At 40.5% G+C, this 24,188-nt stretch overlaps 1 protein-coding gene across 10 annotated transcripts in view; it reads left to right on the top strand.

Moving 5' to 3' along the window:
- Nucleotides 1–15,378, top strand: part of VEZT (vezatin, adherens junctions transmembrane protein) — a 91,115-nt gene extending 75,737 nt beyond the window's left edge. For 6 of the 10 annotated variants that reach the window (XM_062203107.1, XM_062203109.1, XM_062203108.1 and 3 more), the window contains 3 exons: nt 5,879–5,979; nt 9,599–9,806; nt 14,000–15,370. In XM_062203107.1, coding sequence (XP_062059091.1) covers nt 5,879–5,979; nt 9,599–9,806; nt 14,000–14,511 — 821 coding nt within the window. In that variant the 3' untranslated portion in view covers nt 14,512–15,370. Of the gene's footprint in view, nt 1–5,878; nt 5,980–9,598; nt 9,807–12,946; nt 13,405–13,999 lie in introns of those variants that run through there. The other 4 variants (XM_062203111.1, XM_062203110.1, XM_062203112.1 and 1 more) reach the window with 3 other exon arrangements.
- The last annotated feature ends 8,810 nt before the right edge of the window (nt 15,379–24,188 follow it).

Here is a 24,188-nt window from a genome sequence, read left to right as displayed (position 1 = left end):
CTGGTTTGTGTTAAAGCCGACCAGAGGATGCAAGTCAAGGGAGTGCCCGTGTCCCATCTCTAATCTTCGGTGGCCTGAACTACAAGTCTATAGTCACAGGCACGTTCTGTAGCATTGTCTACCTTAGAAGATACTGCATTTTCTATTAAGATAAGATACTTACATCAGTGATTCAGAAATAATATATAAATGAGGGCAACATTGTGGTATAGTGGGTTAAGCCACCATCTGCAGCACTGGCAACCCATATGGATACTGGTTCAAGTCCCAGCTGTTTGACTTCCTATTCAGCCCCCTGCTGGTTTGCCTGGGAAAGCAGTGGAAGATGGCACAAGTGCTTGGGCCCCTGCCACCCACATGGGATCCAGATGAAGTTCCTATCACCTGGATCCATTTTAGTCCAGCTTTGGCTATTTGGGGAATGAACCAGCAGATGAAAAATCTCTTTGCCTCTCCCTCTCTCTTTGTAACTCTGCCTTTCAAATAAATAAAATAGATCTTAAAAAAGAATATACAAGTTATATTATATTGCATGTAATACTACATATTCATTATATTTTTAAGGATTTACTTATTCATTTGAAATGCAGAGATACAGAGAGAGAGAGGTCTTCCATCCATTGATTCACTCCCCAAATGACTACAATGGCTGTGACTAGGCCAGGCCGAAGCCAGGAACCAGGAGCTTCTGGGTCTCCCTTGTGAGTGGCAGGGGCTCAAGTACTTGGGCCATCTTCTGCTGCTTTCCCAGGCCATTAGCAGGAAGCTGGATTGGAAATGGAGCAGCTGAGACTTGAACCATCACCTGTAAAGGATGCTGACACTGCAGGCGGAGTCTAAACCTTCTATGCCACAGCACCTTACCTGCATGTTCATTGTTACATGTGGAAATGTATTAAATGTCATTATTTAATGTTACAATATCAGACTTTGTGCTGCTGTGTAAAAAGCATTCTTGAGATTTTACGCCCAGTTGCTTTTATTTGACTCAAATCTTGTACTTGTTTATGTTAGTTTTTAAGTTGTGTTATAAATTGATGCACTTATGTGCTTGTTATGCACTTGGATCATCATTATGAGGTTAGTCAAACATGAATAGAATTTGTATTGCTCCCAAAGGTAATTAATGATTTATTGTACTGTTTGTTTTGTTTATAGCTAGTTTTGTAATATTTTGTTTATTGACTTAAACAAGCTCACTAAATCTAGATAGTGAAAGTATTAACTTTAAAAAAATAAGTGTGCTAATTACTGATACATTTACACATGAGTTTCCTTTATATCTCAGATGAAAGTAGTGAGTAATTTTTTCTCCAAAGAATAAATCTGCCAAGGAAATTCAATATATGCAAATATTCATACATAGTAAACCTTTCAATATGAAATCTAGAGTTTTAATAGATTTTCTATAAGTAGAAACATTCAGAAGACCTTTGAATATTAGAAGATGACTTCTATTTGACCCACCTTTTAACACACTCTGAGATGTTGACTCCTATCACTTAACTTAACCATTACTGTGAGAAATGTCTCCAAATCATGGTATAGGTCATTAAAATAAGCCATTTCTTAGTTATGCTCTGTACATGTAGCTTATGTTCAAAGAAAATAATGATGTGAATTAAGAAAACTAGTTCACAGTGGCCATGACTATACAACTTTAAATAAAATATTTGTTTGGGGGTTGGGAGTTTGCCTGTGTTCAAGTCCTGGGTCTGCTTCTGTTCCAGCTTCCTTCTAATGTACTCCCTGGGAGGCAGCAGGTGATGGCTCAAGTACTTCAGTCCCTAACATCCATATAGGAGACACAGATTGAATTCTGATCACCTGGCTTCTAGTTCCATTCTTGCATATATTGGTAGTTTATTCTTTTCTTTGCTGAATAATAATTCATTGTATAGATGGATATAACAGTTTATTCATCAGCTGAAGAACACATGGGCTACTTACAGTTTTTATTAATTATTTGTGTACGATTTTTGTATGAACAATACCTAGAAACAATACTACTGGCTTATTTGATTTATGTATGAATAGTAGGCAACACTTTGTTGAGGAAGCCATATTTATATAATCTCTAAGTATTTCTTCACAAAATATTTACCATGAAAGATGTTAAGGAAAGGTTAAAGGAAAATAAATAGCACAAAAACTAAATATCATACCAGTCAGGATCTGCACATACAAAAGTTATTATCAGGATAATTACTGATATTTGAATGTGTTCTGTGTATTAGTTGGCAATTTGGTATCAGTGCTAATTTTGTGATTTTAATGGTATATTGTTAGTATGTAGGAGAATTCTATTTTTTTCAAAACAGAAGTATTGGGGGCTGGCACTGTGGAGTAGTAGGTTAGCTTCCATCTGAGATGCTGGCATCCCATATGGGCACAGGTTCAAGTCCAGGCTGCTCCACTTCTGATACAGCTCCCTTTGTGCTAATGGCCTGGGAAAGCAAAGGAAGATGGTCCAGTGCTTGGGCTCCTGCACCCACATGGGAGAACTGGAAGAAGCTCCTGGTTCCTGGCTTTGGATCAGCTCAGCTTCAGCTGTTAGGACCATTTGTGGAATGAACCAGCGGATGAAAGACCTCTCCTTCTCTCTACCTGTAACTCTGCCTTTCAAATAAATAAATAAATCTTAGAAAACAAAAATGTTTAGGAATACTGGAGGCTGTTGCCAGCAGCTTTAAAATAGTTCAGAGTAACCCTGTCACCAAAAGAGTTATATACACGTGCAGACACGTATAAAGAAGGCAAATATGGTAGAATGTCAACAAGTGGAAATATGGATGAAGGGTCTTTTAAATTATGTTTGCAATTTTTCCGTAAGATTGAAATGATTTCTAGATAAATCATTAAATCTTATCTTTGTTTACTTATTTTAAAGGCAGAGTTACAGAAAGAGAGAAGTAGGGGTAGAGAGAAATCTTCCATCTGCTGGTTCACCTCCCAAATGTCTACAACAGTCAGAGCTGGGCCAGGCTAAAGCCAGAAGCCTGGAACTCTATCTGGGTCTCTCATGTGGGTGCAGGGGCCCTAGTACCTAGGCTATCTTCTGTTGCTTTCCCAGGCACCTTAGCAGGAAGCTGAATCAGAAGTGGAGCAGCCGGGACTTGAACTGACGCTCATATAGGATGCCAGCATCACAGGTAGTGGCTTAACTCGCTGCTCCACAACACCGGCCCCTAAATCATATCTGAAAAAAAAAAAAACAGGAAAGTAGCGTGAAACACAGTAAATGAATCTCTAATGCCTTGTGCTCAGGGAAAGGAACCATACTCAAACCACTGCACACTATTATTCATTTATATAAAGTTATAATTACAAAGAAATAGAAAACAGGTCAGTGGATGCTAAGAAATGTAGCTAGGGAAGAATGAGTTTTAAGAGGCCCTCTCAGCTTAAAGATGGAGCTCCAAAATATATGTGTGTATATATAAATACATATATCTCTTATCTACTGTATATACACCTACATCTCTTTATGCCTGTCTGTCCATGTGTATTATAAACCTTGAGTTCATACTAGAACCTCTAATTCAGTTCCAGCACTACAACTTATTCTGTCCTTCCCCATTTCTGTATTTATACCTCGTTTCTTTGACTGGAGAAACGTGGTCTCTGTTATCTTCAGAATATTTACTGATTTACTCATTACCCTTGTATGTAACTAATCATGTGACACTATTGGTTGTCTCCTGAGCCAGATTAGTGCTATCTCAAACCTGTGGGGAGTTTTTCCTATCCTGGGCCCAGCTTGCTTTGTCCCACAAGCCCGTGTAAGCCAAGAGTATCCCTTCAGTCGTAAGTCTCTGCACCTTACCACCCATGGCTGGCTAGGAGATCCCTCTTTGTCCATCCCCACTCCTGGCACCCAGACAACTCATTCAAGCTGCTGCTTGCCAATATTAGTACCTCACAAATGTCACTTTTTTTAAGCACCTAGTTTGCTGTCTCACTGTGTTTAGCTCAGGAAATTGTTTAAAGCAGGTTTTTACTTGGACATTACTCAAGAATTGCCATAGAAAAGAATCCCCAGACCATAATTTCCCATTATTATAAATATCACATTATTGAGGCAAGTGTTGTGGCATAACTGGTTAAGCTGCCACTTGAGATACCAGCATTCTTTTCTTTTTTTTTTAAATACTAATACCTTTATTACAGCATAAAGCAGTATTTTAAACATTAGTTCATTTTACAGTAAAAACATTTTATGTACAACTGAGATACCAGCATTCTATATCAAGGTGCTGGTTTGAGTTATAGCTGCTCTGTTTCCAATCTAGCTTCCTTCTAATATAACTGAGAAAGCAACAGAAGATGGCCCATGTCCTTCTGCACCTGCTACCCATGTGTAAGGCCCAGGTGGGTTCCTGGCTCCTGGCTTTGTCCTGAACCACCCTATTGCTGTTTCCACCACCTGGGGAATGCACCACTGGATGGAAGATGTTTATCTTTCCTTCAGTCTTTATTGATCTACCTTTCAAATACATAAATCTTTTTTTTTAATGACATTTTAAAACTTTTAACATTTATTACATCTAGGGCCTTCTTACTCAGAATGTTAGTCTACAAACTAACATAGAAGCACCACTTGAGAGCTTGTTACAAATGCTTTGAAATCAACCTTCATTTTAACAAGACTTGGTAATTGGTATGCACATTAAGGTGTAAGAAACTTGAAGATAAAGGTGTACAATTTTTTTTTAATCTAGCAAGTATTTTCTGTTTTATAGACCATATAATGTCAGTCACAACTACTCTCCTCTGCAGTTGTGGTATGAAAGCCTCATAAACTATACCTAAAAGTGGTCGGGGCCGGCACTGTGGCATAGTGAGTGAGGCCGCCACCTGTATCCCATATGGGCGCCGGTTTGAGTCCCGACTGCTCCACTTCTGGGCCGGCTCTCTGCTGTGACCTAGGAAAGCAGTGGATGAGGGCCCAGGACCTTGGGCCCCTGCACCCTCATGGCTCCTGGCTCCTGGCTCCTGGCTCCTAGCTCCTGGCTCCTGGCTCCTGGCTTCAGATTGGTGCATCTCTGGCCGTTGCAGCAAGTTGGGGGGTGAGCCACTGGATGGAGGACCTCTCTGTCTCTCTGCCTCTCCTCTCTCTGTGTAACTCTTTCAGATAAATAAATAAATAAATCTTAGAAAGAAAAAAAAAAAAAAAACAGTGGTCATAGCAGCTAGGGCTGGGCCAGACAGAAGCCAGGAACCAAAAACTCCATCTGAGTCTCCCACATGGGTGGCAGGAAGCCCAGGTACTTGAGCCATCCACTGGTATTATGGAGTACCTGTTGTGTCTCAGATATTGGAATGAGGCAAAGACAAGAAAAAACTAGGTCCTCCCCTCCAAGAATTTAACTTAAATTGTAAATTTATTGATGTGACTGTTGTTAGCTTTAATATCTTTAATCTTTTATTTAAAAAAATATATTTACTTGTTTGAAAGGGGGACTTAGGGAGGGAGAAGTGGGCGGGGGGTGTGTGAATCCATCTGCTGATTCACTCTCCAGCCAGAGCTGGGCCAGTCCAAAGCCAGGAGCCAGGAGCTTTTTCCAGGTCTCCCATGGATGTGCAGGTGGCCAAGCACTTGGGCTATCTTCTGCTGCTTTTCCAGGCCATTATCAGGGAGCTGAATCAGAAGTGGAGCAGCCAAGACTACTGCCAGTGGCCATGTACGGGCTGCGGCTTTACCCACTATGCCATAGCGCCGGCCGGCCCCTCTTTAATCTTTTAGAAATAAAAAGTTATAATTAGAACAAGTTGAACTATGAAATTGACAAGGCATTGGTATCAAAGGTAATTTTTATTAGATGTTCACTCATTTCTGGTAGCCTATTTATTATTTTTATTCTCTCCTTTTTTTAAGGCAAGCCTGAAGTCGCATGTGAAAACCCACATTGTACTGTGGTACCTTTGACCCAGCCCACTCTGCACATTGCAGATAAAGATCCAATCCCTGAAGAGCAGGTAAGGGTGAAAATTACTTTTGTTCCTGAAGAAGAGTGTCACATTCTATCTAACTTTCTGTTAAGTGACATGGGTAATTGTCAAATAACTGTTGAATCACTATCTCCAATGAGCTTCCGAATTACAGCACAATGTATTGGGTTTATATCAAATAATTTATTTTTAGTGTCTTTAGTTTGAGTCACTGTCAGGTTTCCTTGTTACTTATATCTAATTGTCCATTTCTTAAAAACTTTTAAAAGTGATTAAACACAGTAAAAATCAGTGCATTGACATAGGTACCTTCTGAGTTGCTGGAAATACTTCATTATTTTTTTTAATTTATTTGAAAGCAGAGTGACACTGAGAGAGAAGAGACACAGTAAGAGAGCTTTCATCTGCTGGTTCACTCCCCAAATGGCCACAATGGCTGAGGCTGGACCAGGCTGAAACCAGGAGCCTGGAGTTCTGACCACATGGATGGCAGAGACCCAGGTGCTTCGGTCATCCTCACCTGCTTTCTCAGGCACAATAGCAGGGAGCTGGATTGGAAGCAACTTGAACTAATACTCCAGTATGGAATGCCAGTGTCGCAGGAAACAGCTTAATGCACTGTACCATTATACCTGGCCTAAATGTTTCAGCTTGATCTCAGTGGTGATCACCAGTATGTAAATCCTAGACATTTGTGCACTGTGGTGTAGTGGGTAAAGCTTCTTCCAGGTCTCCCACATGGGTACAGGAGCCAAAGCACTTGGGCCATCTTCCACTGCCTTCCCAGGGCATTAGCAGGGAGCTGTATCATAAGTGAAGCATCCAGGACTCAATCCAGTGTCTATATGGGATGCGGGTGCTGCAGGCAGAGGCTTAACCTACTACACCACCCCTTAAATAATCTTTTTTTAAGATTTATTTATTTCATTTGAAAGTCAGAGTTACACAGAGAGAGGAGAGGTGGGAGGGAGAGAGAGAGAGAGATGGATCTTCCATCTGCTGGTTCACTCCCCCATTGGCTGCATCGGTCAGAGCTGTGCTAATCTGAAGCCAGGAGCCAGAAGCTTCTTCCTGGTCTCCCACCAGGTGCAGGGGCGCAAGAACTTGGGTCATCTTCCACTGCTTTTCCATGCCATAGCAAAGAGCTGGATCGGAAGTGGAGCAGCTGAGTCTCGAACTGGCATCCATATGGGATGCCGGCACTTCAGGCAGCAGTTTTACCCACTAACGCCATGGTGCTGGCCCCAGTAAATAATCTTTAAAAAAAAATTATGCACTTAACTGCATGTATGTTATACCTCTTTTTAAAGAACAGATTTTTATCGATTGCCTTAGTTATTGACAAAGACTTCTTTTGCTCATCTTAAAGAAAGCTTCCTTTGCTTAAGACATATTATCTGTTCAGTATTCTTAATTGCAAGTGAAAATCAATCCTAGTAGCTTAACAGACAAATAATTTATTTTAAAGTGTTAGATAATTTACAGGGCCAGCGCCATGGCTCACTTGGCTAATCCTCCGCCTGCGGCGCCAGCACCCCGGGTTCTAGTCCCGGTTGGGGCGCCGGGTTCTAGTCCTGGTTGCTCCTCTTCCAGTCCAGCTCTCTGCTGTGGCCCGGGAGTGCAGTGGAGGATGGCCCAAGTGCTTGGGTCCCTGCACCTGCATGGGAGACTAGGAGGAAGCACCCGGCTCCTGGCTTTGGATCGGCACAGCACCGGCCATAGTGGCCATTAGGGGAGTGAACCAACTGAAGGAAGACCTTTCTCTCTGTCTCTCTCTCACTGTCTATAACTCTCTCTCTCTCTCTCTCTCACTGTCTAACTCTGCCTGGCCAAAAAAAAAAAAAAATATATATATATATATATATATATATATATATATATATATATATATATAAAGATAACTTACAGAATATTACAAAAGGCCAAATAAGCAATTTTTTTGGTAAAGATTTATGTATTTATTTGAGAGGCAGTTACAAAGAGAGAGAAAGACAGAGGTCCTCCATCTGCTGGTTTCGTATTGGGAGTGCCAGTTCAAGTTCTGGCTGCTGCACTTCCAATTCTGCTTCCTCCTAATGCATCTGGAAACAACAGATAATGGCCAAGTGCTTGGACCCCTGCCACACCATACAGGAGATCCAGATGGAGTTCCTGGCTACTGGCTTCAGCCTGACCCATCCCCGGCTATCATGGGCATTTGGAGAGTAAACCAGCAGATGGAAGATTCTCTCTCTCTCCCTCTCTCTCTCTGATGGTCTGCCTTTCAAATAAATAGATAAATAAATCTTAACATTAAAAAAAAAAACTACCCTCAGAACTGCTGCCTCTGGAAACTTGATCTGCTACCTTCCTTGCCAGAATGAATACCTCAAAATGCCTACTTCTGTTAACATTAAACTTCCTAATCAGATCTGATACAGGTACATCTTATTGCAGCATTCTGGGTCAACTGCCTGAACTTGGACTGCAGGGAAGGTTGAATAATATGCAAGTATCCTCCTCTCTGTATTAGACACAGAGAACCATAAGATAAGGTATTTCCTAATTCTAGGAAGAGTATTCAAACTTCCTGGGAAGTCGGAACGAAACTCAAATGTTGGTGCCTGCGCTGTGGCTCAGTGGGTTAAGGCCCTGGCCTGAGGCACCAGCATCCCATATGGGCGCTGGTTCAAGACCCAGCTGCTTGGAGCCGGCGCCATGGCTCACTTAGTTAATCCTCCACCTGCTGCGCCGGCATCCCATATGGGCACTGGGTTCTAGTCCCGGTTGCTCCTCTACCAGTCCAGCTCTCTGATGTGGTCCGGGAAGGTAGTGGAGGATGGCCCAGGTGCTTGGGCCCTGCACCCTCGTAGGAGACCAGGAAGAAACACCTGGCTCCTGGCTTCAGATCGGCATAGCTCTGGCCATTTGGGGAGTGAACCAACGGAAGGAAGACCTTTCTCTCTGTCTCTCTCTCTCTCTTATTAATTCTGTCAAATAAATAAATAAAAAAAATAAAAAAATAAAAAAAAAGGACCCGACTGCTCACTTCCGATCCGGCTCTGCTGTGGCATGGGAAAGCGGTGAAGGATGGCCCCAGTCCTTGCGCCCCTGCATCCATGTGGGGGACCCAGAGGAGGTTCCCAGCTCCTGGCTTCAGATCAGCACAGCTCCAGCTGTTGCGGCCAATTGGGGGGGGGGGGGGTGTGAGCCATTGGATGGAGGATCTCTCTCTATCTCTGCCTCCGCCTCTCCTCTCTCTGTGTAACTCTGACTTCCAAATAAATAAACAAATCTTTAAATTAAAAAAAAAAAAAGAAAAGAAAAGAAAGAAACTCAAATGTCTATCACAAGATTAACATGTCTATCACCTCCCCAAACATCCAGCCCTTAAAATTTTGCCATAGCAAGTAACTATAGTAATCTTACCTATTGGATGGTATTAGAGTGGAAAAATAACCATTGATATTGTTGAATGTTCTTATCCACAACTTTTTTGAGTATCAACTTTAAAGGTTTCAGATTATCTGTGTGTTTGCTTCCCTGCCCCTGAATGACCTGTGCCAACAGCAGGGCTTCATTTTATAATCTCTAAGATGGGGAGGTAGATGTAAATGACTGCTACTAGAACACTGCTTAAAGAGCCTTTTCTTTTATTCGTTTTCAGGAATTAGAAGCTTATGTAGATGATGTAGATATGGACAGTGATTTCAGAAAGGATGATTTTTATTACTTGTCTCAAGAAGACAAAGAGAGACAGAAGCGTGAGCAGGAAGAATCCAAGAGGGTGCTCCAAGAGTTAAAGTCTGTGCTGGGATTTAAAGCTTCGCAGGCGGAAAGGCAGAAGTGGAAACAGCTTCTGTTTAGTGATCATGGTAAGCGCTGACTTCAGTGGAGAAGGTTATTTCAGTATAGGAGCTGTTTTTTCTTGAACCATGAATTTTATTTTAACAATAGAATTCCTATGGCTTTAATTTTAAGGATCCACCAGTAAGCACAGTTCTTTTTTTTCTGGGCACAAAGTCAATTTGATCAATAAAAGAATAGATAGAATCCATTAGAAAAAAATAGTCATGCTTTTTTCATCAGTTTTTTAATTTATTACTAAATTTGTTTTGAAATGAGCAGTGAGTTGAGAAATTTGAAGTATTTTAAATAAAATGTTTTTCAAATGTAGTGAATTTGGGAACTGAAACTTTGTTGACCATATATTAAGATACTAAAAATACCTCATTGAAGTACAAAATTAATAACTCTGTGTGCATTATTGAAAAAAGTGTATTAAGACCTAGGACATTTGTGGCTCACTTGGCTGATCCTCCGCCTGTGATGCCAGCATCCCATATGGGCACTGGGTTCTAGTCCCGGTTGCTCCTCTTCCAAGCCAGCTCTCTGCTGTGGCCCGGGAGGGCAGTGGAGGATGGCCCGAGTGCTTGGGTGCCTGTACCCGCGTGGAAAACCAGGAAAAGTACCTGACTCCTGGCTTCAGATCGGCGCAGCGCACCAGCCATGGTGGCCATTTGGGGGGGTGAACCAATGGAAGGAAGACCTTTCTGTCTGTCTGTCTGTCTCTCTCTCACTATCTAACGCTGCCTGTCTAAAAAAAAAAGACCTAGGACATTTAACCATTTAACCACATCATCAGAGTTACTTGAATGGTTTGAGCACTTTAGTAGATGTGTACACCTTGTCCACACTCTGGCCAGGTTCGATGGCTGCTAGTGTGAAATGTTAACTTTACAACGCCGTGGGCTTTCTTGCTCTACTTTTCTTCAGTCACTCCTCATGAGCAGCAGGAGAGGAAATGAGGGAACGCTTAATAATTGACAATATTAAGCTAGCTAATTCCTGTGGATTTCTAAGAGGGCAGAATGGAACTTCCATTCTTGCTAGAAGTATATAGATTCCATTCTTTCTAAAAGTATATAGATTGCCTGTACTTCTGAAAGCAACTCAGGATCCTCTGGCCTCCCTTCCCCTCCCCTACCCTCCCCTCTTCACTCCTCAGCCCTTCCTTTTTCCCCTATCCACATCTACCTTTCTTGGTTTTACCTTTCTTCATTGTACCCCTTGGTCCCCTCACTAGATTATGCTTACCATTCTAACAGCCTCTTAGATGATATCCATTTTCAGTACTTGTTTCTTCTAAACTCTTTTAAGCTCTTTTCCAGATTTCTCTCAAATAATACATTGATAATGGCTTTTTCTATCTGACGTCCTATAGTCATTCCCCATTTCTTACTGTATTAAATACAAACTCCTTTTCTGAGTTTCAGCTCTCCGTTTTAAGAGTCCAGTTGTATTCAATTATATTTCCCCCTGTTTCCACTGTAGATAATCTTCCCCAGTTTACATTTACCTAGTAGACTACAGTTCTACAAGCATGCCATATTAATTCATGAAAAAAAAAATCATGCTTATCCCATTACTCGGAAATCTGTCTGCCCTCCCTGTTCCTCCTCCATGACACCTTCTCTGACTGCTCCACCCTGCTGCTTCTCCTACCACCGTAGACCTTTGTACCAGAGGGCATTGAGTGAAATAGAAAGGAAGTCTTGAGCAGCAAAGCATGTAGCAGAGAAGGGAAGTGATTAGAAGCAGCAGTAAAGACAGGAAGTTCCAGGAATCTGTTGTTCATTTATTGATCCTACATAAATCAGAAATTAATGGTTGGCCGGCGCCGTGGCTCAATAGGCTAATCCTCCACCTGTGATGCTGGCACACCGGGTTCTAGTCCCGGTCGGGGTGCCGGATCCTGTCCCGGTTGCCCCTCTTCCAGGCCAGCTCTCTGCTGTGGCCCGGGAGTGCAGCGGAGGATGGCCCAAGTCCTTGGGCCCTGCACCCCATGGGAGACCAGGAGAAGCACCGGGCTCCTGCCTTCGGATCAGTGCGGTGCGCCGGCCGCAGCGGCCATTAGAGGGTGAACCAAAGGCAAAGGAAGACCTTTCTCTCTGTCTCTCTCTCACTGTCCACTCTGCCTGTCAAAAAAAAAAAAATTAGTGGTATGCTGTTTTAGGTACTATTGTTTTTCCTATATTCAGTTAGTTTTATCTCTGTTACTAAATTACAGTCCTCAGTAGGGACTTTATTATCCCTCATAGCTTTCATTCAGAAATTATTCAACAAGTAGTTATTGCATAACCTTTTTTATACCAGGAACCATTTACTGCTATATCCCTAGTATATAGATCAAGAGAAACAAATGACGGCCAGCGCCGCGGCTCACTAGGCTAATCCTCCGCCTTGCGGTGCCGGCACACCGGGTTCTAGTCCCGGTCAGGGCACCGATCCTGTCCCGGTTGCCCCTCTTCCAGGCCAGCTCTCTGCTGTGGCCAGGGAGTGCAGTGGAGGATGGCCCAGGTGCTTGGGCCCTGCACCCCATGGGAGACCAGGATAAGCACCTGGCTCCTGCCATCGGATCAGCGCGGTGCACCGGCCGCTGCGCGCCTGCCGCGGCGGCCATTGGAAGGTGTACCAACGGCAAAAAGGAAGACCTTTCTCTCTGTCTCTCTCTCACTGTCCACTCTGCCTGTCAAAAAAAAAAAAAAAAGAGAGAGAAACAAATGACTACCTCTTAGGGGCTTGCATGCGAACACTCTTGAAAATTGATCCTCCCATTATACAAATTATATCCCTCCATTTAATTAGCAATAAAATGACTATCAATCAACTTCTAATGCAAGATGTTGCATTTTTTAAAAACTAGCAGACTTATAAACTAAAAATGTTCATAAAGACTGGAAACAGCATTGTATATAAGCTTATATCTTTTTATTGTGTAGCATTTTCTTCATATAGCTTTAAAATTATCCTATTGACATTATGTGCAAAGGTATATGAGTGAGAGAAAATGTCTTTTTTTTCAGGTATGTGCTTTTGTACAGTTTGCATTTAAAAAGGCAATAATGCTGTATTGGTTTGTAGAAGTAAGTTAAAAGCTGCTGATACCATAAAATGCTTTTCCCATGAATAATTTCAGTACATCTTCCAGAGTTGTTTTCATCTCTGCCTACAGGGGTAAAGTCCGAATGGAATTAGAGAGGGAAATTCTACACTGGAACCTGCTGTGGCCATTTTTTTCTGTTGTTGCTGCTTCTATAGTGGAGTTACTGCAGCTTAGGGATATTTCTTGGAACTGGACATGTTTTACAAAAATATTTTTAAAATACACGCCAGATCTTCAAGAAGCACTTTTTTGTCTTCCGTCATGCTTCTTCCGTCCTAATGTATTGTATTGTACTAACCCCTCATGCTGGGAGGAGAGACTGCCTAGCAAGCAACCCACTGCCTACTAACATCAAGAGGGGCTAAATAAAACTTCATTTTCCATGCAAGGACAACTTCAGCCGTATGGATATATGTTATGTTTCTGTGTTTAACACTTTGTACAGTAATTGATCTTGAATGCAGATTTTATTTCATTTGTACTTTTCTGTGGCACTATCAATGGATAGAAGTTATGGCTTTATTTTACTTTCATTAGGATCTTAGCAAGTAATTTAAAATTTTTCCCAAGCAGTTTTAACTTTTAAATATATACATGTTGAAGATATTATTATCTGGATTACTCTGGGCTTTTTATCTGACACATTCTTATTCTTGAATGCAGTGGTTCTCAAATGAGAGTGTACATCAGGATCAAGTAGAGGGCTTGGGAAAATAACTGCTCTACACTCCCAGAGTTTCTAGATCAGTAGGCCTGGAAATGGGGTCCAAGAATTTACATTTCTAACAAATTCCTAGTCATGACTAGTGTTGTTAGTTCAGGGACCACACTTTGAGAACCACTGCTTTAATATTTTGAATAAGATAATATGTGAGATGTTTCAAAACCTCATCAAATCCCCATTTTGTTTCACCTCATAGGCATTTTATCTCAGGTAAAGATTCCAGGATTTATAAAATTTCACTGATTTTTTTCTAGATAGCTTTATTTAGCTTTTATTTATTCATTTATTTATTTACTATTCTTTTTAAGATAAAAATATAAGGAGCTTAAATTAAAGTTTAAGTCATTGCTGAGTCCTTAGTTATTATTTTTCTTTTTTTTTTTTTTTTTTCTTTGAAGCTGTATTGAAATCCTTGTCTCCTGTAGACCCAGTGGAACCCATAAGTATTTCAGAATCGTCAATGAATTCAGATATGGGAAAAGTCAGTAAACCTGATACTGAAGAGGAAAATAATAAACCCCCCATAACTGACAATGAAGTAAGCAGGACTGAGTATTTCTGTGAAAACCCTCTAGAGGGTACAAATAAAGACACTTCTGCAAACGAACTCTTCATTCAAGGAACCGAAGAAAGATTGTGTTACCAGAGTGAGACTGAAAATGAGTCACAGCAGGCGGACGGAGGTGGCCTGGTCACTGCTCCTACGACTGCCAGGGACTCTTTACAGCCCTCTATTAAGCAGAGACTGGCACGGCTACAGCTGTCACCAGATTTTACCTTCACTGCTGGCCTCGCCGCAGAAGTGGCTGCTAGATCTTTCTCCTTTACTACCATGCAGGAACAGACTTTTGGCGACGACGAGGAAGAACAAATAATAGAAGGAAATACTGATGAAGTAGAAGAAAATTAAGAACCAAGATTCTCATGAAGTGATTTTAGATTGTTCCTTATACAAAAGTGTTTTAGCTTCAAGACTGGAAAGGGAAAATGAGTGTAAGTTTACTATCTATAAAGCTAAGATGTGAATTTACAGGAAGAACCCTGGTTCGAAGAACCAATTTGAAATTAGTAGTTACCTGTACATGGCAGATCTTTTAGGAAAATAAGAGAAAGGTAAGGGCTGTTTTGAATAAACTGCTATTTTATTTGTGGCACACTGATCGATCTTGGAAATTCTTTAAGTACTTTTAATAAGAAATGAATTTATCATTTCTTGCTAGAATTTGCTACCCATAAGGTGACTGGGATAATTTCATTGCAAGAAAATTGACATTTGGTAATACTCCTTTATACTGTATTCTTGCAGTTAACAACTGCAGCTATTATGTTAATAACAAGTTGTTTGTATTTTGTTTCTACCAGTCTTGAAGATACAGGTTCTGAATAAAAAAAAATTCATACAATTGATGTGTGCTGGGGTTTGAAACTAAACTAAAAATTAGTTTCAAAGGTACTGGGGTTTTGACTTATGTTTCCTTGTTCATTTGTGTATTCAGGAGTTAATTTTAAGATGTCCTAATCATCCTCAAAAGAAAAAACATTGTACCATTTTAAAGATTACCCTTCCAATTTTGTCATTGACCACTTCTTCGTTCTTGTTGCAACTAAGAGATGCTGTTGAAGTGCTCTACAGGCCTCCCACCCCTACCCCATCTTCAGCTGAGTGTAAAGTTCTTTGTGTCAGTTTATTTACAGGTAATTGGGTGCCATTAATACAAGCAAGTCACAATGCTGCTGTTTTCTAGTCCTGTACACCTTACTAAGACTCAAGAAACGCCTTTCAGCTAACTGGAAAGCACTCTTGTCTCCGTAACTTCATTTCCAAAACTTAAAGAGATTGGTTTCCAGACTGGCCAGTCTCGTCTATTTTGTATTATGATTACATTTTCAAAGAGTGATATTTTCAGGGGTGTATTCTGTGAGACCTGTGGCTCCTGTGCACTGACATAGCTTATAGACAATGTATGGAGGAGATGTGGGAGTAACTCAATTTGTCCTGCTGTCCTACAAAGGAAACTACCTGATGAATAATCTAGATTGTTTTTAGAGTTAGGAAACACATTCAAATTTCTGTAACTTATTATGAAAGTCTTTTAGTGAGTAAACTTATTTTCACTGAAGAGGATTTTTATTTTCAGTAACCTAAGGAAATTTATTTTTTTAATCCTGAGGGGAAAAACTTGGTTCTGCTTTATATGAGTAGAAAGGATTCTGTGTACTATAGATGATTTTTGCTTTCACCAAGTTTTTGGGACTTTATCCATAATTAATCTCTTAGGAGCAACACCTTACTATAGGCCTAGTTTTACTACTTATAAGAAGCTAAATCTGAAGAAAAAAGTTTTGTTTTGTAAGTATTATATTCCTAAATAGTAATACTTGAGTTTACTTTTTTTTTTTTTAAAGATTCATTTATTTTACTTGAAAGTCAGAGTTATACAGAGCGAGAAGGAAAGGCAGAAGGGGGGGTGGGGTGGATCTTTCATCTGCTGGTTCACTCCCCAATTGGCTGCAATGGCTGGAGCTGCATCCATCCAAAGCCACGAGCCAGGAGCTTCTTCCGGGTCTCCCATGCAAGTGCAGGGGCCCAAGGGCTTAAACCATCTTCTGCTGCTTTCCCAGGCCATAGCAGAGAGCTGGATAGGAAGTGGAGCAGCCGGAACTCAAACCAGTGCCCATATGGGATGCTGGCACTGCAAGTGGCAGCTTTACTCGCTACACCACAGCGCCGGCCGTGTTTGTTTTTTTTTTTTGTTTTGTTTTTTAAGAATTATTTTATTCAAAAGACAGAGTTACAAAGAGAAGGAGAGACAGATCTTCCATCCACTAATTCGCTCCCCAAATGGCCACAATGGCCAGAGCTGGGCCAGTCCGAAGCCAGGAGCTTTAACCGGGTCTCCCATATGGGTACAGGGACCCAAGGCCATCTGCTGCTTTCCCAGGCACATTAGCAGGGAGCTGGATTGGAAGTGGAGCAGCTGGGTCTTGAACCAATGCCCATAAGGGATGCAGACAGCAGCTTTACCCTCTGCCACAGTGCCAGCCCCAAGTTTACACCTTTATTTTAAATTGTTTACTTAGTGTGCCAATTCAGTAGAAGAAGCAGTTACAGAAAAAATTGTTTTCTCTCCCTTAACCTATAACCACATACAGGAAGAATTAGTTGGATCTTTTTAAGTTCATGTATTACACTTTGTTTTTATTGTAGCAGTTTGGGAGAAGTTTCTTCATTCTGTTGCATCAGTATTATTTAGTGCTCTCTGATCCTTTTTAATTTTGAAAGACTAAATATTTTTAATCCAGAATTCTCAATCTTCCAGACTAACCTGTTCTATCCACTAGTTGTCACTTACTTCTATGAAAACTCTATAAAATGATTGTTTAAAAATCTTGAAACTTTGTCTGAATGATCCTCTTTTCTGTAGCTTTCAAAATTTTATAGTGTCTGTGAAAATCCTATGGCTAATTTTCTCTTCTGAGAAAAACTGCATCAGAATATAGCAGAGGTCTTATTTAAGAAGGTGTTCTTTTTTGTTGTTTTTCCTAGAATATTTAACTTTCTGTTATGCTTTGGAATACTTTTTCTAATGGCCATTCTACATTCAGAAGCAACCCTTTAGGGAAAACATTTTAGGAACAAAATCTTCTAATTGTGCTTTCGCAATTTTACAGTATTATTTTTCACAGTACAATCTTTTAAGAGTAGCATCCTGGCAGCTTTAATAGGAGTATTTCCATAGTTTGGCCAGGACAAACGTACCACTTACTGGAAGAATGTGAGAAGTTATTTTGATCACTTTTGAAGGAGTTTTACCCTTGCCTAGAGGTGGGGAAGTCGTGGCAGTGAATGACCTGGTGCTAGTTATCATCCCTTAAACCCTTTGTTTTCAGCTTTCACTAAAACTCTGTATACTGCATATCTAGGGCCTGCCCTTGCTGACCTTGCTTTGATTTGCAATTCTCTGCTTAGTTTCAAGAGCTGTGTGTATTATCCAACTTTTCAAATTACATCCTTTAGATTAATTGTTCTCTGAATATATTTTATTAAGTACTGATGCACTGAGTCAAGTTTCAGTTCTTAATTTATTGGAGACAATTAAGTCAGGAGAAACACTTTTAAGGCAAATTACTAGTGAAATTTAGAAATACAGGTTTTAGGCTTTAATACAAAAAAAAAAGGCTATATCCTTCATTTTTTTTAAAGTTTTATCTATTTATTGAGAGGCAAAGTTACAGACAGAGAGGGAAAGACAGAGGGGTCTTCCATCCACTGATTCACTCTCCAAATGGCCGTGTTAGCTGGAGCTGGGCTGATCTGAAATCAGGAGCCAGGTGCCAGGAGGTTCTTCCAAGTCTCCCACGTGGATGCAGGGGCCCAGGCACCTTCACCTTCTTCCACTGCTTTTCCCAGGCCACTAACTGGTGCCCATGTGGGATGCCAGTGCCAGAGGCAGCCGACCCCTATAATTTTTTTTTTATTTTAAAGGTTTATTCATTTATTTGAAAGAGTTACAGAGAGAGGAAGAAGCAAAGAGAGAAAGGAAGAGAGTATGAGAAAGAGAGATCTTCCATCTGCAGACTCTCTCCCCCAATGGCCACAACAGGAGCCAGGATCTTCATCCATGTTTCCCACATGATGCAAGGGGCCCAAGCACTTGGGCAGCTTCAGCTTTCCCTGGCACATTAAATAGCAGGGAACTGAATGGGAAGTGGAGCAGCTGGGACTTGATCCAGCACCCATATGGAATGCTGGCACTAAAGGCAGGAGCTTTACTAGCTAAGCCACAGAGCCAGCCCCCAACCCATTATGTCCTTCATTTAAAAGCTTTGAGTGCAGCTATCCTAGTAACATTTGAGAGAATATTTCCAGTAAAGCCCAAATTCTCTGAACTACTAATTTATATATGTGATTTCTTTTCAAAAATACTTAAAAAGGAGATTAAACTTCTGAGATGGAAAAACAAGATCTGATTATAAATGTTAATAAAATAGGTCAAAATATTTAAAGCTCAGTTTTTCTAAAAAAAAAAAAGGCAGTAATACACTGAATCACATAATAAAAGTTGGAAAGCTTTTAATGTCAAAGCATGAAAACCATCAACTTCAGATTTGTTTTTGCAAACTGATTTGTCAGTGGAATATTCATCAGAAGGGACGGTAGAAGTCATTTTCCTCTAGTGACTCTTGTCTCTCTCCTTCAGTAACGGAAAATATGAAATATTTTGATAAATCATTAGAAGTCATATGGGAAGTCAAGTTCAAGCCGATTTAGTTTAATCATAGTACATTGATTCTATACCCAATCAAAGCAAGAAAAGAACTAAATACTCACAAGACTGTTGTTTTGCTCAGGTAAAGTAGATACCATGCTTCCAGTGGCAACCAAACAAAGCCTAACAATTGATTTATTTTCCCAATTCTGTTTGTAAGAACATATCTACAGTTTACACGTATAAAATGAAAATGCAAATACTTTAAAAGGGAAAATATAGGCTGGCGCCGTGGCTCACTAGGCTAATCCTCTGCCTTGTGGCGCTGGCACACCGGGTTCTAGTCGCGGTCGGGGTGCCGGATTCTGTTCCGGTTGCCCCTCTTCCAGGCCAGCTCTCTGCTGTGGCCCGGGAGTGCAGTGAAGGATGGCCCAAGTGCTTGGGCCCTGCACCCCATGGGAGACCAGGAGAAGCACCTGGCTCCTGGCTTCTGCGCCAGCCATAGCGCTCCGGCCGTGGCGGCCATTGGAGGGTGAACCAATGGCAGAGGAAGACCTTTCTCTCTCTCTCTCTCTCTCTCTCTCTCTCACTGTCCACTCTGCCTGTCAAAAAAAAAGGAAAATATAGAGAAAAATGCTAAGTACTACAATAAGAATTCATTTCTCTGTCACCATTTATGGGTAATTAACTTGTATAAGTTGATTTTTCAGCTATAAGGCAAATGCATTTAATTATTAAGTTTAACAGTTTAGTAACTAAATTTCCTTTCTACTCTACTTTTCCTTGAGTATATAAAATATAATTTAACATTTTGATCTTTAAGAACATCAGTAGTTTTCAGGGATGGTAAATAGAAATCCACCCTCCAGGGCTACTGAGATGTATGTTACGTGCCCCTTTCCAACATGACTTCATATTGCTGTGCTTTTCCTGTTACGTCTGTTTTTCACAGTTTCTCTATCTTGCTTCATAATCAGCTGTCACTTTTGCTGCTGTCTTGTGTGCCTGCATCCTGCAATAGGCCCTTAGTTTGCTGCTTCTAATCTGCTGAGGACTGAGAAGCCAGATTGCCAAGCTTGCTAGAATTGTGTCTAAAATAAGAGTAAGTAGATCTGTGGAAGGATAAGGGGCTTTGGTGTTGGTAAAGTGCATGGACTTTGTGAGACCTGTGGGCTGCTTAGCATTCTTTTGTCTCTTAATCTTTACTAAGAACTTGCTACAAATACTTGGTTGAATGTGTGACTGCCATATATTTTATTAATTCAGTGTTTATATATTGTTGTTTCTAAGACTCCACATTAATGAACTCATTTATACAAGAAAATTTGACTTTCATCTTTGTATAAATCATTGTGTCTTTTAAGAAAATGTTAAATATTTTCTTCTCATTTACTTAGTACAGTATAGTGGTTTAAAATATAAAGATTATAAATTTGGCTTTAACTTTGTTTACCAAGATTTATATTATAGAATCATTCATATTCAACACATATTCTAAACTATCCTCTCTGAGAGGAAACATGGCTAATTTAGTAAGAACTGGCTAACTCGCATATTTGGGAATCAAGTCATTCTGGATATCTCGGTTTTCTATAAAGCCTGAACTCCTTCTGGACTTCTTTCACCATTTAATTTTCTTGGAATTTCTGAAGGAAACCTTTAAAATTTATAAACATATGAAATACATTTGATATCCAAATAATCATTACTGACAGTAGTTATCATATGCTGATAGAATAATAAGACACTAGGAACTATTCATGTACCGGATGACTTCATTCTGCTCTACTTGTGTTTTCATGTCTTTTTTTTTTTTTTTTTTTTTTTAGAATTTATTTATTTATTTGAGAGGCAGAATTACAGACAGAGAGAGGGAGAGACAGAGAGAAAGGTCTGACATCCATTGGTTCACTCCCCAAATGGCTTAAATGGCCTGGGTTGGGCTGCTGAGGCCAGGAGCCAGGAGCTTCCTATAGGTCTCCCACGTGGGTACAGGGGCCCAAACACTTGGGCCATCTTCCACTGCTATCCCAGTCCATAGCAGAGAGCTGGATCTGAAGAGGAGCAGCTGGGACACAAATCGGTGCTCTTATGGGATACCAGCGCCACAGGCGGAGGCTTAGCCTGCTGTATGCCGCAGTGCTGGACCTATGGCCTGATTTTTTAATAGTCTTTCTGATTTCTCTATTTGTATTACTGCTTGCTTAAGTGTGCCTTTAGCAGAAGCCTTTCTCCATCTTCATAATGGGCCTTCTGATCTGCTTTGGTTTTGGAGACCAGATGGCTAAGCCAGTAAGAAGTCTGTGTAAAGGTACACAGACTCAGAATGAGGACCTGAAGCAGATTACGATGAAGTCTATGGATATGTGGCATCTGTTACTCACTACTTGTGTCATTATTGTCTTTTTTTAAATATTTATTTATTTTAAATTTTTAAATATTTATTTATTTATTTATTTTAAAGACAGTGACTAAGACAGAGAGAGGGAGAGACAGAGAGATCTTCCATCCTCTAGTTCACTCCCCAAATGGCCACAATGGACAGGGCTGGGCCAGGCCCCCAGCCAAAGCCAAAATCCTGGAACTCCATCTGGGTCTCCCACGTGGATACAGGGGCTCAAGTACTTGGGCCATCCCCTGTTGTTTTCCCAGGTGCATTAGCAGGAAGGTGGATCAGAAGCAGAGCATTTGGGACTCAAACTGGCACTCCGATTTGGGATGCTGACATTAAGTGATGGCCTAATCCGCTACATCACACTGCAGGCCTCCTGCTGTCTTTCAAATAAGTGAAGTTACTGGATTAGAGACCTGCTTTCAAGTTAGAAGAGGTGCTCTTGTACAGAAGAAGCCACTTTGTTTCCATATTTTACTTTCTCTAAGCTTTATTCTGCAGTTCTTTGGCTGTGATTGAAACCAGTCTGCTCATATGGCGTTTTCTATTTGGATGGATACCAGTTGTGTTAAGCATGTATCAGTCCTTTTTTTGTTTTGTTAGTTTTAGAGAAATAGATCTGCATTTCCAAGATGCATAGTAAACCCTGAAAAATGAGGAAATACTCATTCTTAGATCACAGAGACCTGGGAAGTAATAAAGTTTATAAACTCTAGGCAATAATACCACAAAGAACTTATTCTTTTATTACATTGCATTTTTAAAGCAGCTTATTTTCCTTCAACCAAAGGAAACATATGTATATTAAAAATTACCAAGTTATCAGCGTTAGACCTAATGATCTTGATAGATATTTGAATGACGAATTCCCATTTTGATTTTATATTTGCATGTTCAAATTATTATTTAATTGTGAAGTAATCAAAAAAGATAACTTTTCCTCTTGAATAATAAACATGAAATTTACATGTTATATTTACAAGTAAAATTTAAGTCGATCTAGAAGTGGATTTCTTAGCATCAGACTGCTTAGTTGTATTTTTACCAACATGTTGATTGTGTTTTAATAATTACATATGGACTCATGCATCCATCATACACAGAATAATTGTAAAATCAGCCAATTAATTGATGACCATGCCTCATAGTCAGTTTTCAGTTATCCATGCTAATGGGAGGGAGTTATAATATAACAATGCTAAGAAGATAGATGGTCCAAACCCATTTCTTGAGTTGAGACTGTTATCACAGAAGAATCACAGTCTGAACAAAGGTTGGTGACAGAAGAAGAAAACTTCTCTTTGGCTGTAGTTTAGAGGAAAATGATTCTACTTAGTGTAATTACTGTAAGCGAAGAGGAGGATTCACACACACACAAGTTTAACATGAATAAGGAAAAGTTTATTTTTTTAATGATGTAATAATTTATTTTTGAAATATGGAAGAGAAAGAGAGATCTTCCATCTGCTGGTTCACTTCCCAGATGGCCACAATAACTGGGTCTGGGCCAGGCCAAAGGCAGGAGCCTGGAACTCCATCATCTGGGTCTCCTACATGAATGGCAGGGGCCCAACCTTGCACCATCATCTGCTTTCCCGGGCGCATTATCAGGGAACTGGATCAGAAACAGAGTAGGCAGGACATGAACCACCACTTCAATGCCAGTTTCCTAAGTGGCAACTTAACCCACTGTGTCACAATACTGGTTCCAGGAAGAATTGATTTTTTTGGATATCTTAAAATATGTGAATTAAAATCCCTATGGGATCTTGGAAATGCTATACATTTTAATACATTCTAACCTGTCAGCAGTGACATTAGTTTTATCCCTGTGTATTGACTTTGATTTAGTAACAAGTTATTGCAGTAGAACAGTATTTAAGTTTTTATGTACTTCTGCCTGTGTTATCTTAAAAATGGGTATTTTCTATGGGACATGGTTGTAAAAAAATATATTTCCTCTCATACTTATTCCTTAAGAGTTTTTTAAAGTAGGGGATAGTTGTACTATCTTAGCCTTTATGTTTTTCACTTTTATAGCATTCCTAAAAGCTGGCTGCATACAAATGAGTTCATAATTAAACATTTTTTCTAGAACTAAACTATACCTTTTACATGCTTACTCTTTTACAATATCCTAAATAATTGCATATCCTTTTTCCCCTTCCCAAGTAAATTCCTAAGGAAATAAACTCATTTCTCAAAGTATTTTCTGCACTTTTATCGCACCAACCTGTACTTTGTGTTCATACTGTGACTTAAATCATACTTCTTCAGGCACAGTACTAGCATGTGACAACTTACAGAACGCTCCAGAAATGTTACTCCCACCCCTTAAAGGTTGGTGTCTGGTCCTGGTACAGCTCTGGAGGTCCATGTGGGTGAAAAGCCCAGAAGTCAACCTGAGCTGGGAGCACTCCCAAGGAATTTGGTTTTGTTTGGGTTTGTTCTAGGTATGGTCCCAGGGATCCCAGATCAAACCAGGCCCCTGGGCCTATCCTAGAACCAACCTAAACTCGCGCATCATTCCGGGAGCATCAAGAGTGTGAAGACTGAAGATGACCTGAGGCTGAGCAGACACCCTACGTTCACCAAGATTCACATTTGTGTGTGTGTGCCTACATTTTTCACAAGAACTGGTTGGTTAATCCTTCAAAATTAGTGGGATGTTTTTTAACTTTTTTTTTTTTTTTTGATAGATAGAGTTAGACAGTGAGGGAGAGAGACAGAGAGAAAGGTCTTCCTTCTGTTGGTTCACCCCCAAAATGGCCGCCATGGCCGGAGCTATACCAATCCGAAGCCAGGAGCCAGGTGCTTCTTCCTGGTCTCCCGTGCGGGTGCAGGTGCCCAAGCACTTAGGCCATCCTCCACTGCCTTCCCAGGCCACAGCAGAGAGCTGGACTGGAAGAAGGGCAACTGGGACTAGAACCTGATGCCCATATGGGATGCAGGTGGAAGATTAACCAAGTGAGCCACGGCCCCGGC

The sequence above is a fragment of the Lepus europaeus genome, chromosome 10 (genome assembly GCF_033115175.1).
Source record: "Lepus europaeus isolate LE1 chromosome 10, mLepTim1.pri, whole genome shotgun sequence".
Classification (NCBI taxonomy): Eukaryota; Metazoa; Chordata; class Mammalia; order Lagomorpha; family Leporidae; genus Lepus; species Lepus europaeus.
Note: the sequence above shows the minus strand (reverse complement) of the source record. Positions and strands in the feature narration are given on the sequence as shown.